Source organism: Athene cunicularia, assembly GCF_003259725.1.
Source record: "Athene cunicularia isolate RWA chromosome 2 unlocalized genomic scaffold, athCun1 chr2_part2, whole genome shotgun sequence".
NCBI lineage: Eukaryota > Metazoa > Chordata > Aves > Strigiformes > Strigidae > Athene > Athene cunicularia.
The window spans coordinates 5,579,570-5,593,444 of NW_020799096.1; the positions used below are offsets into that span (position 1 = coordinate 5,579,570).

Here is a 13,875-nt window from a genome sequence, read left to right on the forward strand (position 1 = left end):
GCTTTCTAATTGTCAGCCCCTACATGCTCTCAGCCCTGACCTTGATGTGCACTCTTGGGGAAGCCTGCTAAGGAATGTGAGTGATTAAAAAACTAAAATGTAGGTCATTTGATTCCTCTTTGAAAGGTCTTAGTTCAATTAACAGAGCTTCTCCCTCCTTAGGGCTTTTATTTTTATTTTTTAAACTAGCCAAGGGACTGAAAAGTGCTTACAGACTGAAAAGTGTTATAATCAAACATTTTAATTTAATTCCTGATTATCCCAGAGGTGTGTCCCAAAAAGAAAGAAACAATCCTAGTACTTGTGCTTGGTGATTAAAGGTTAAGGATCTTTGAAGGATTTCTGGTTATTTTCTTGAGTTAATGACTGAACATTCATATGTGCCAAATTGCATATGCATTAACTTTAACCTTTAAATCTTTGTCAGACTTATGATTGATTAAAAAACAGAACAGTCATAATGTACTTGATTCAAGTGCTGCATATAAAGCACGATGCTTTTTCATCATCCTGGAATCCAATTTTAAATGCTGAATAGGATGTTGTGGCAGAAAAATCGTTAGGACCCAACACTGTACTGAGCAGAGATTACAGGCCACAGTGAAGTGAGCTGAGGTTAGTGTCTGGCACTGAGGAGATTTAGCTTCCCATGGAAATAGCTTTAAAGCACCCAGAAGAACATAATAGTCTTTGTTTTCACACCATTTCCTTCAGCATAGACAAGGAAATGAATGCTGATGTGGTCTGCCATTCCTTGAAGCTGTGTAAACAGGATCCAGGACAACCACTTTGTCATCTCTACCCTCCTCCAAAGGTGAGTTGGTTTTCCACTTTTTTTCAAAGTCACAGATTGTGCAAGGTCTTTTATTCTGGAACTGAACAGTACAGAAGCTTCTAGTGCACGTGCATTGTCTGGGAAATAAACTTCAACATTTTGAGCACAAACACTTTTAGAGAATGTCTGTTGGAATGAAGGTACATAAGGTACTTTATGTAGGTATAAAGGTATATATATGAATGTACATAACACACTTTAGTTGTCAGAAAGTGAGAATTACAGGGCCAAATTCTCTTGGGTCAGAGAAGAAAAGTAGGGAAAATAAAATCTCACTTTCTTCAGACTTCGTTGTTAAGCAGTACAATAACCCCAAACCAGATACTCAGCTGAGGTTCATCTATACCACTGCATTGCCACGGCATGACAGGTTATCCCCGTGTTGCCTGATCTGTTGTGGCAGCCTGTGTAGATGCTGGTTACTCACTGTAAATGCAGGGTTATTTGACTTGAATTAGGATGCAGTGCAAGAGGTTTAAGCTAACGTGCATATCTTTTGCCATAGGTTGGAAACATACTTAGTTACCACCGTTTTTTTGATGTACAGTTACTTGCTATGCCACGGTAACTTCATGGTGTGTCCTTTGCTACTCAGACACATACATATCTGCATAAGTGTCTAAAGAGATACAGTTTGGTTTGGGATTTTTTGGTTGCAGTTTGATTTTTTATTTTTTTCCAGCCGTCATGCAGCCCCAGTCACACTAAAACCTGGGAGTGATGGTGGTTGTTTGGCAGTGTTGAAAAGCAAGTGATCCCTTTAGGTATCTATTTTGGTAAATCTTTCTCCCTGCATCTGAATGGATGAAGACAGATTTGATTTCTAAAAGTTTGCATTAAGACGTTTTACACAGAGCCTCATCCAACAGCCACCGAAATCGGTCAGAGCCTTTTTATGGTTTTCAGTGAGCTGTGGTTCTTCTCCAAGATGGATTTAGTTTTGTCAGTATTAAAACCTGGAGAAACACTTGCCTTCCAAAAATAGCAGTAGCATTTGTTTTATAGCAGGCGTGTGTCCCATATGACTACTATGCTCCATGCTTTGTCAACATAGAGATATATGGGTGTGCAACCAGGCAGGGGTGAAAGAAGATGAATGCAGGTAGCAGAGAGGGCCCACATTAAATTGGCTCAGTCAGGGTGTTGCCCAAACTTCATCAAACGAGTTCCTTCAAATACTGCATCTGAACAAGTAAAACAGTTCATGGGTCCTTCTGCCTTTCCCCAAGGTACATCAGAGCTACACTACTGCAAGCTCTCCCTTAATAATTGCCAGGTCTTTACTTGCCCCACCAATATTCCTGAGTCTCCAGCACTTTCTGCCCTGGTAATTGCATGTTTTTTTCCCTCTCTCGCATGCGTAACAGCAGCAGAGACCCTCTTTTTTTTTTTTTTTTTTAGATTAGGACTCGTGAAAGTAAAGGTCAGAGTACAGCAAAGGCTGGCAGGCTCCCCCAGCCCCAGTGTAGCAGGTCACCCAGGAGGACAGCGGGAGCTGTAGCGATGGTGGCTGCACCTGCACTGCACTGCTAGCCCAAGAGTTAGATTTTCATATGGATTTACTTGCTTGTGTGCGGGAATAAAGAGAAGAAGTAGAAACCAGCCTGCACCCTTACTTCTGCCAGTGGCAGAAGTGCAAGGTGCTTCTTGGAGTGAAAGAGAGGGATAGACTCTCCTGGCTGCACAGTGAGCTAAGCTAACGAGTCTGGAGAGAGGAGCTGTTTAAACCGAGGTAGCTCCTGTGCAGAAATTAGAAGATCTGTGCTGAAATGCTTGGCCTATCAAACAGAGGGGAAGAATGTCACTCATGAGGTTGTTGGCATATCTCTGTTTAGCTCTTCCCATCTCTCAGAGAAGGTATGGGACCAAGCTGTTGACTCCTTTCACCTCCAGCAACAGCTCTAGTGACTGCACTGTCTGCAAGGAAAACAACCAAAGATGTTTTTTTTTATTTTTAATTTTGACTTTTTTAAAATACTTCAGATTTTAAAATTTAAATTCAAAATTTAAATTTGGACTCTCATTTGCATGGCCTGGAGACTGTACTTCTGAGCTCAAACAAGCCCTCTCCCTTCCAAGTGGTAGTCAAGCTGCATTTGTTTCTCACCAGGAATAAAGGAACTCTACCAACAAAACAATTTTTCTATCACAACTGTGCCCTCCTTTTTAACTTGCCTGTGCCCTGAGACAGCATGAGGAGGCTGGGAGAGATGGGAGGAATGGAACAGTGCTTAGAGTTCATGCTCAAGTGGTTGATAAATTGCCCGCAGTAACTCTGTGACAAGTCAGACTGAGTAAAGATGGATTATAGGTGAAAAAAATTAATATACAGTCAGAGACACAGATGCATAAAATGCAGTTTACCTCACATTTGCTTCTTTAGTTTGTAATTTGATTGATCACTTCAGTTACATGAGCCTGCAAATGTTGGCTCAGTCCCCTGCCAAGTGTTTGAACAAGACTTTAATACTAATGATCATTTTGTTCAACTCCATTGATTTTCAGGTACTTCGTTTATTCATTTAGACTTTTGGATGCCCATTTTTCCAGAATCAGTATCACATTTATCCTGGCAAAGGGAGTAAAAGAAATCTAGAGTTACTTGCCCTTATAAAGCAGTATAATGTTCAGGTTTTAATTACCTTTAAAGTGGCAAGTATCAACATGTAGCTGTATTTCAGTCATTAGTTTACGTTGTTCTGTTTCTGTGATGTTGTTCTACTGAGATCATGTGTCTCAAAGAAGGAAGAGCCCCGGCTTCAGAGGCCTTGCAAACTATCTACATAATGGAGACACTGCAAGCCAAGTAAATGATACGTGTGTACATACTTCCCTGCTCTCTGACAAATTAGCTCAAACCAATTTTTTTTTCCAACCTGCCTGGAGCCATTAGCAGTCTGTTGTTATTCTAGGAGACGTGGCTCTAATTATGAACAGAAAGTGTTGCTCCATTTCCACGGAGCCCAGTGCTCTCAGTGCGGAGCTGGAGAAGAAGAGCATCTAACCTGGGCAAAGGCAGCTCCATTGCAGGGGCTCCCCGGGGGCTTGGGAGAGGTGGGCTGTCCTGCCGGTGGGCACTTTCAGAAGCAGACCCCTGGTGTTGGTAGGGAGGAGTGGAAGGGGTACCTGCGGCTCCTGCATCACCAGCATGGCTGTGCGAGCAGATGTCACTTGTAACGGGGTCCTGTGAGCCCCCAATTGCCCCAAGTGGCCTTCAGAGCAGAGCCTGGGCCAGGGCTGGAAGTGCAGGGAGATGTTTCTTGCCCAACCAGAGGTTCTCCTCTACCTTTAGTGTGAGGGTAGCAACGCTGGGGACTCCTTCAAGTCAGGAGGCAAAATGATCGGGCACATCAGAAGTGTAGGCTTACCACAGGCAGCTGAAAACTGGGCAGTATCTAAAGCTGCTGTAATATGCCTTGTGGTTTAGCAGATACTCTAACACTGGCTGCAGCACTGCTCCGAAACGCTGGCAGCAGGTACAGGTATCCAAGCTAGCTGGTTTAAGATGTCTGTATATTTTTTAGTAAAAAGGTAGATCAGCTTTCTGCACCAGGTCCTGTGATAAAGGGATGTTCTTTGAGCAAGCAAAAAGGGTGAGGGGCACTGCCTACCAAGCTCCCATTCTGGCCCTGGGAGCAAACAGGTTTGCAGGAGATTATTCTCAGCTTTCCTCTAGATTGTTTTAAGCCAGCTGGCCTGTTCAGTTAAATGGCAATACTCTAATTGATTTTGCTGGGACCAGAATAATGGCTCAACTTCAGCACTGGAGTCCTGTTGCTGGCAATGTCTTAAACAGTGTGTGTTGGAAGGAGCTCGTACTATTCTTTCTGCCTTTCAGAGCACTTCTTCTGCTCCCCATCACTTTTCTGCTCCAGAGTTTTAGAGACATTGTGGCTGCAGATTTATCTTAATCCCCAGTATTAGGATTTTGCTGGGAGTCATTTTACGTCAGAAAAAATATACATATTTATGCTAATGTTCTTTTATCTTACCTAAGTAAGCTTCGTTGCCACAAGCACTCATGCTGGTTCATGTCCCCTCTATCAGGTCATTCTCTGACTTTGTAAAAATCAAAAGCCACATCCCTCATGGACATTACTGTGGCCAGCCTGCTCTTTGACAAAGTAAGAGCTGACCAATTCTGGCTGGAAAAAAGAAACCCTTTGGGGTTTCATAAAATAAAAATACTCCCAATATTTTCTCTCATTTCTCTTTCTCTTTCAGCAAAAATGTGAACTGCTTCCCAGCAGGTGAGGCAGAAGCAATCTCCAGGGCAGGAGTGCTTCTGCATTCCTGGTAAGAATAGGCTTCCAACCAAAGGTAGATCTTGTGGCTGGGATTCATTTCCTTCTTTTGAGACCACAGACCATAAAGCAAGAATCTGGGAGGCAAGCTATGTTCTGGGGAGCAAGATGCCCTCCTTTTAGCCTTTCTTCCTGGAAATAGGTAAAATCTACTCAAATGTGAGCTGTTTCTGCTGCAGTCAGAAATGAGCCCTGGAGAAACAACCTAAAGACAAGCAACTGAAGGCACTGTTTGAGCAATAGTTCTTCCTCTTTCACTTGTTTATCACCATTTCCCCTGCTCCTCTTCATTGACAGAAGATAAAATGAAAAAACAAAACAAAACAAAACAACCCCAACCAAACAACCCCAAACCCAAACAACCCAAAAAATAAAACCACACAATCCCAACCTTCCACCAAATAAACCCAAAGAAAACAGGGTGGCATGGGTTTTGCAGGATGCTGCGTGCAGCTGTGTCATACCAGTGCTGAAGCTGCTCCAGGCAGGATCCCTGAGAACAAGTCATAGGTTACTCCCAGGCCCAGCAACTTTGGGGGTGGGAGGCTGGCAGAAAGAAATATAAAGACAAGGAGGTGTTGCTCGTGGATGCTGACTGTGTTTTGCAGATGCAAGCTAAAAAATGTAAATCAAAATGTTTCATCCAGAACACACAAGATTCCAAGTCCAAAAATCCAAGTGGCATAAAATGAGCAGAAATCAGAGTAATTGCCCTGGGGGAGGAAAGGCCTGAGTCAGGCTTAATGTATTTTAGATCTGGGCTTGCAGGGAAGGTCCCTATTTTGTGTCCAGAGCACATACTGTTTGGTTTGGCTGTCCTGTGAAAAAAAAGATTCCCACTACAGCCTCTGCAGAATGAAAGGTGGGAGTTGTAGAACAAAGCCCAGTTTTGCTGGCGCTGTTTAACAAGATTTGCAGCATTTTGATACCTTAGTATGCATACTCCTGGTAAAAGGATAATGAAAATAAGTTAAGCAGGAAACTTGGAGTGTTTTGTAAATATCTGCTCTCCTGGGAATGAGCTGGCTAACAGGGGTGATAAATGAGTGAGAATTAGAGTTGGTTCGTGTGTTTGTTTATGATGAGAAATAGATGTGTTTGCAAAAAAATCATCACTGGGAGTACACAGGCTCTGTGGAGAGCACTGAAAGAAAGAAGTGAATGAAATCCTAGTGAGCCCCCTCCCCTCAGCCCCATCCCTGGTGTGGATATCTTGTGCACGCCGGGCGGCAGGGTTGTGCAGATTTGGGTGGATGGGGCTGGCTGCCCCGCAGGACCTCTGCACAGCCTCCGGGCAGCGGCTGTGAGTTCACCCATCAGCTGCTGGAGCCTAGGGAGCCCCTTCCTTGGTGGGGTTTTCATACCGTGGGAAAGAGAGGAGGCTGCTTGCTCGCCGAGTTGCAGTCAGAGAGGTTGCGTGGGCTGTATGGCCTTCGGTGGCGGGATTGACATGCAGGTGTCAACCAGGGGTTACAGGTGACCCATGAAACCAAGGGTGTTTTCTCCCAGGTGGGTGTTTTGGCTGCCAGTCCTCCACAGCCCACCCTGGAGTCCTAGCTGCTGGTTGCAGGCTGCAACTTCTGCAGCAGGAGAAGATCTCATCCTTAGCATTTCAGAAAGAACATTTTCTACACGCAGGGGCAATTCGGCGTTTCCTCCCTTGTTTTCTGCTTTCTGCGTGCAGTATTGCTCTAGCTGCCTGAAGTGTACATTTCTCATGCTCTGCTGCTGAGAGCAAGAAAGTTGTCTACTCCCCTGCCCAGCAGAAAGGGATTGATAAATCCTACCTCTCTGGAAATTTTTCATCTATCATACTCAATTTTAAGCCATTTTCCTCATCTGTCTCTCAAGTTATTTTATTGCAGAAATGACAGCAGCTGGTAATGTACGACAAAACTATGTCAAATGCAAGATGCATGTTTGTTTTTTGGGGACAGCAGTAGCCCACGGGGAGGAAACTAGGAAACAGTGTCTTGGCTCATTCCTAGCATCTCTCATCTATTTGTGACATACCCAGATTTTTATAAGACTATAGACACAATGAATTAAACACATATTAAGCACATATATTAAAGTGACACATATATTAAAAACCAGTAACTTAGAAGTCTGTGTTCCTTGCTGCTTATGCTTATTCTTCCTTATCCTTTATATTGTTCACTACAGTTTTTTGACCCCTGAATATCACAGTTAACTAATTTGCTTTGATCACTGCCTGAATCAATTATAATGACATGCTAAATTTTATTCTCAGTAAAAAAATGTCGGTAATGGTTGCTTTAAATGCAAATATATGCTGCTTTAATATTCCAAGCTGGCACGCCCGCTGTTCAGTAACGTGCCATAACTTGAGGGATATTTTCTTCTTTTCCAAATGCTTTAATACTACCACTTGGTGAAGCATACTTGCTGAGCTCCTGTAGCTCTAGCTAGATAAATATAAACTTGTGCTGAACTTTACCTCGGGGCCCTCAAACCTGGTTGGTGTTAAGCTAGCATTTATGTCCTTAGGCTGGGCTGTAGGAGGGACTGATGGCACGTTATTGTCAGACAGAACAGTTTGTCCTCACTAACAATTATTTTGATCAGAAACAAAGTGGTAACATGTGACACGCTGGATTTTTTCTTTCCATTTGAAACTTTTTCAAAAGTAATTGATTTTATCTCCTTTTTTAAATTTTTTTATTTTTTACTAATCCTCAAAGCCTACAGAACAAAAGCAGTTATTCCTTCCGAAAGAGGGCAAACAGACAGTATTTTCAGCCTTTTTCATGCTGAATGCTGAGAGGTAGGACAGAGGCTATCACACAGATAACTGCCTCACAGATACCACTGCAAAGGTGACCTAATAAATGCAGGACAACATATGGGAATCATCATCACTGAGATGGAAGAATATTGTCCAAAAGTGAAAATGGATCAGCAGTGGGGAGCATACTGGTGTTACCCTGCCATAAACAAATGCTTTTGCCTGAAGTTTGCACCCAAGTCTGCAAGCTAAGCTCATCTCAGAGCTTGAGAACCGGCTCGTGAGCAGGCCACCCATAGTACAAATTTAAATCACCCTCCCAGACCCCTGTAACTGTCTTTTTAAATTATTTTTCTAAATTGAAGTTGTGAGATCTTCTTTTCCTATGGGAGGATGTGGCTGAATTTAGAAAGTGGTGTTCATCGGAGCTGTTACACATTTTGGACTGCACGAGCCTATCTGGGGCATGTCTCACCTCCATGACTGTGAGGAATCCTTGTGACAGGAAAACCAGTGTAGTCCTTCTGCGCTGTGATACAGGATAAATTTCTTAAGGACAGGGTAAACACTTAACAGCATGGCGCAGAAACAGTTCCTGCTTACACCCGTGCCTCAGCATGTAGCTGGGCAGAACCCAGGGCTGTGGACCTGGCAGGCTGCAAAAATGTATTGGTTGAGGTTTAGCAGGGTCTTGAGGAAGGCTTGAGAGCAGGACCTTGGCAGTGCTTGGCCGTTCCTGGCCGTGGTAAGCGGCCGTCCGTTTGACCACAGCCCTGCTGCACCACACGTGGCACATCTGTCCTCCTGCTGCCAGGAGTGCTGGTCCCTGGCTGTCACTCACACTCTCAGATGGTGCCCCTGGCACAAAATTTCCTCTGGTCCTTTGAGAAACATGTTTGTTAAGGGATTTGGGGAATTATTGGGGTATCGCCAGTAGTTGACTTCTTTGTAACCCGTGGCTTTATGATGGCCAACCTGTTCTCCTTTCATAAGGATGCCTTTCCAAGGTCTTTTCATGCAATGGTTCTCCCACTCTTCCTTTCTATTCAGGTATAAATAAGTATTGAGAAATCTCAAAATGCTTCTTCAGCACAAGTTTGCATGGACCCAACAGAAAACCAGTCTTGTCACAATCAGTGAGAACTTGCCCTCCAGGCAGATATTTCCATAACAAAAAGCTAACCTTCCTAGATCTTAAGCAGGAGATCTGCCTTCCAAACTCTATTCCAGGCTTTGAACCTTCCTGCGTGCCAGCTGTGCCCCTGCTGGGATAAACCTCAGCTGAGTGTAACGCTTATCTGTGCAAGACCAAATATTTCCTCTGTACCCTTCCACAGCAAGTCAGACCAACGTTGCACAGTCAGCCCTCTTTTAGCCATTTAATGGATGAGTTGTTTTTCAGCAGATGTCACTGGAGAAGTCTGTCCTCTGCAGCTCACGCAGTGCAGTCAGGATATGAATCTCAAACCGATCTGGACTTTTCCTTAGGAAATAAATGATGCCCTGGAGCAAAATAAATGAATTCTTGCAACTGGAGTTTCACAGGGGTGATTGGATAATTGATTGTTAGTCCAATAAAAAGTAACTGATGATGAGTTTGTGGACTCATACATCACATTTGTGCTGTGACTGATATATTAAAAAAAAAGGTAGGAAATGGGGAGAAAAATTGGTAGGACACTGTAAGGCTGATCTGTTTGTTTGGGTTTTTTTTTATTTTGTTCTTACACTTCTAGGTGGGGCTGAGTACTGCAATAAGGAAAGCAAAAAGGATTATTAAGACTTCCAAGGATGTGGTAAGACATCAATGGCATTCGGGTGTTTTACACTGTACTTTCATTTTATCAGGAGTGAGTTCTCATTTATTTTGCATAATTGAGTACCCACCTGATCATCATTGAATTGAATGCTGACTTACTCCTACCCAGTATAGGATCTGCTCTATCAGGTGACACTAAGAAGGAGAGGGAGATAATAGAGAGAAAATATAAAAGTATGGGGAGAGTTGGAAAAAACTCGTGAAAAATGCAGACTGCTTATAGAGTAGGGATAACTGTCTCTATCCATCCAAGACATAAATTTGTGTCTGAAATTCATGCAGCAGCTGAGGATATAATCTGTGAGTTCCACAGTGCAGCTCCACTTGCCTGTACTAGCCCAACGCACATTTGGTGGGGCAGCCAGCCTTAAAACAAATTAAAAGCAGGCGGATTTTGTTTAGATTTCTTTACAAAAGCAGGAATTTCCCACTCAGCCTTGCCCTGTGCTTTTCCATCTAGAGGATCTTCATTCCTTCCTTCAAACTTCTTGCAGTGTTTATTATTGTTTCTCCTTGTTTAATGCTTCTTCCCTGTCCCTTATCATCCCTGCCTTGCCCTTGTAGCCGTACGTAAGACGGAACCTTACAAACTGAGCCACTGCCTGAGAGCACATTGACTGCGCTTTGGGGCTGTCTGAAGCTCAAGCAGTGGCCTGAATGAAAATTCTGCATATTTTTCCCTTATTTGTGAGAGGCTGCCTTTGCCTCTTAAACTTGAAAACTGGGATTTGAAATCTTTCCGCCTCCACCAGTTTTCAGCTTTATAGATGATCTCTAAAGGGTAGCAGAGAAGGGGAGAGCAGCTTTTATTCTGCTGGGTTCACTTATATGAGTCAGCTCAGCCACAGAGTTTGCTTTCAGTTGTCTTCAGGCACTTAATGCAGAGCAAATGTTTTAGCCATTTGTGAAGAAATTACTGATATTGCTTCTTCCTGAATCCTTACCATGATACTACTCACAAAAGTGAAAACTGAGGTGCCTAATTAGCCTTTGGGCAGTTCCCAAATTGCCAAGCCAGGGAAATAGTGCACTGGAGAGATGGGTCTCAGCTCCTGCAGGACAGCAACCAGCAGGATCTTACTCGTTTTCCTTCCTGTTCAGCACTGTGCTACTGATGGCCTGAGATTTCCGCCAAGCCCCCATGTTACCACCAGCAGCAAGGTGCTCTGAGTCAAGGATGTCCTTGCTGTTGGCCAGAGCCCAGGCGCAGGTGCAGGGAGGAAGAGGGATCAGTGTGAAGGTGCTGCCCCTTGGGATACAGGGCTCCTTTGCTCCCTCACATGTGCTTCTACCTTTGGCATATCGAGCTGTGTCCCTTGCATGGCTGGCTCCTCCTGGCCTTCATGGACCATGCATGTCATGTCCTTTCAGGCTCTCCTAAGTAGGGTGGCATGGTTGGCATCAATCTTTGGCTGCAGTGGGGTCTCCTTCCAGCTTGCCTCCACTGTCCCATATCCTCAAAGCTGCTCAATGCCCCAATACCTCTCTCAATCTCCATCGCAATGCCCTTGGCCCCTTCCTGCTCCTAGGTGCCCATTTACCAGCGGGAAGAACAAGCAGACTGTGCCCCAGCTAGAAGCAGCAAGGCCATAGTTGGGTTTCTTCAGTCAACGTGTTTCTAAACCTACCTAACTGCACAATACAACATCAGCTCAAATCAAAACAAACATCATGTGGTTTGTTGGGCCTCTCCTGAAGTTATTCCTAGCATATTCCCTGTAATGACCCTTGCTCAAACTTATTTTAAAGCTAGAAAATTAAAAATAACATTTCTAGAGGCATCACTGTATCTCACAACTCCCCCTTCACCCAGATTGCAGTTAATTTAATTTCTAATCCAGAAAAACAAGAATGTAAGAACCATAAAGGAAAATCTCCAGGAGAGAGCACAGTGTGTATCACTCTTCCATAAGCCCCACATCCCAGAGTGACAGTGTGTAATGAAATAGTAAGAAAATCACCTGCACAATCTGAACACTGCCAAATCATGGTCTGTTCGCCTGCCCAGCTGAGATGCTCTCGCTGCTTGGGGAGAGGGTTGCCTGGCTGAATGTGTAGGACTCTGTATCTCTGCATCCACAATGGGGGAGAGAGAAAAAAAACATTCTCCTGGCCTCTTTTATGCTCTGGCTCATGCTGGACAAAAGTGTCAAATTATATTTGCTCATTCTTCCTGTATCTTCTATTTTGGTTGGTTTTGTCCCATTGCACGTGTGGGGAAAGCCTTCTGAACAGGTTTTTGCAAGTTAGCTGTCCCCATCTTTGCCTGGCATCTGTGTGTGACTGTGCATAAAAAAAGAGGTGTGATTATGGCAGTTGGTGATGAGAATGGGAGGTCTGTCTGGCTCCCAGTGGTTCATATTTACTGGGCATTTCTTAGGTTCATTGTGGGTTTGGGAAAAAGAAAAGGTATTTTCCAGATGTAGAGATGCAATGAAAGTGGCTGCAACCCCCAAAAATCTAATAAATGTCTCTGTTCATTAAAAGTAGTGAGCCATCTGTGAGCAACTGGCTTAAACCAAACACCAACAAGCATTAAGGGCTCATTATTATTCTTTTTTGTAAAACCAATTAAAATAATTACGGAAATGCCATTAGGGAATGTTAACAGGCAATGAATAAAATATTGATGTTATCAATCACCATGAGCACCTCTAGCACTAAGTTTTCTTATGGGTGGAGAAGATACTAAGAGGCATCTTTGAGCAATAGCAGTGAAAAAATGATGAATAGAGTCATGGTTGTGGCATTTAATGAGAGCAAGCTCTGTGCATGCAATGCTGTCATGACTACATGGTGCCTGTAACTCACAGCCCAGCAGCAGGAGAAGTAGGAAGCCATGGACGGAGCCAAAAGGGAATTGCAAGGCAGAGGAGGGTATGAAATAGTCTCCTGCCCACCCACCCATGTTACACACATGCCAGTAACCTGTCTTCTCCCAAAAACATGTACTGCATTTGTAACCACAGCTCTGCTGGTAAGGGCCCTGTAGCACCTGCTCCCCTGAGCTAGTGTGCCCTCTCACTAACACATGCAGAAGTTATCCTTTTTATTAACCCTGTGCTCCTTGCTGCCTTTTGAGAGTAGCCCAAGACACCCTCAAAGGTCAGACATGCTGCTCTCCGCACACCCCCAAGCAGAGCCGAAACATTATGTCCTGACGTCCCTGCCCCACGTGCTGTGGGGACACGTCGGCTGGGGAGTGAGAGACACGCCAGGACACTGCTGCAGCCAGTCCTCAAAGCCCAACTCGACATCACCCATACCTTTTCCAGGGCACCATCATGCCAGTCGTTCCCGCCAAAGTTAGGCAGTCTCTGGGGCTGCAGGATAGTCTTCCTTTGAAACTAACAGAGATCCAGTCGGCAACAATTTTCAAATGACTAGCTGAGAAAAAGGCAGGAAAGATTTTATTCTACTTACAGTGAAGGGTAGACTTTAAATGCAGCCTGTGAGCAGAATGAAAGGAGGTTTTATTTATGTATTTATTTCTTGCAAGCCCTGTAGTTTGTCTCTGGCACAGTTGCGGCTCCAGATGCCATAATTTCAAAGGCTTTGCATGCTGTGACTTAGGCTGAAGTGAAAAGCCAACAGCTCAAATGAAGACACTGCAGATCTTAGCCTGATGGAAAGCTTTAAGATCCTCTAGTGCTTTTGTAAGCAGCAGTAGGATTAGTACTACGTGGAGGAGGTGGGGGAAGTGGTTTCTTTCCTCTTTCCAGGAAGGCGTACACAGGTTTGCAAAGCTCTTTGAGGAAAGCTGGCATCCTGCTTGCACACCTCTCATGCTCTCTGCGTACCTGGACATACATGCATAGGCACACACAGAGGGCAGGGGGAGGTCCACGTCCCTGCTGTCACGTCCTGCTCCGACGAGGGGGACAAGTGACTCAGATTCGCAAATCCCCAATTGGAGCGGACAACAAGTCTCCAAGTTCAAGCATTTATTAACTACCTACAATGCACTAATTGAACACAAGATAATTGGCTAAGTACAGAGCAAGCTGTGGCAAGCAATATAATATGCTTTGCATTTCTTAATAGAAAAAGGAAAAGAGGGAGATAGAGGGAATGGGGGAGTACAGATCACCGGTCTGGGTTCCTGCGCTGCTCCTGCTGGCGAGGATTCCAGGAGGCAGCTATCTTCTTCGCTGGCATCCGTCTTCTT

The 13,875-nt window shown here is 44.2% G+C and overlaps 1 protein-coding gene across 2 annotated transcripts in view; it reads left to right on the forward strand.

Annotated features, from left to right (window-relative positions):
- Positions 1-13,875, forward strand: part of AOAH (acyloxyacyl hydrolase) — an 82,202-nt gene that overhangs the window by 20,123 nt on the left and 48,204 nt on the right. For both annotated transcript variants that reach the window (XM_026844014.1, XM_026844015.1), the window contains 2 exons: positions 715-814; positions 9,625-9,684. In XM_026844014.1, coding sequence (XP_026699815.1) covers positions 715-814; positions 9,625-9,684 — 160 coding nt within the window. The remainder of the gene's footprint in view (positions 1-714; positions 815-9,624; positions 9,685-13,875) is intronic.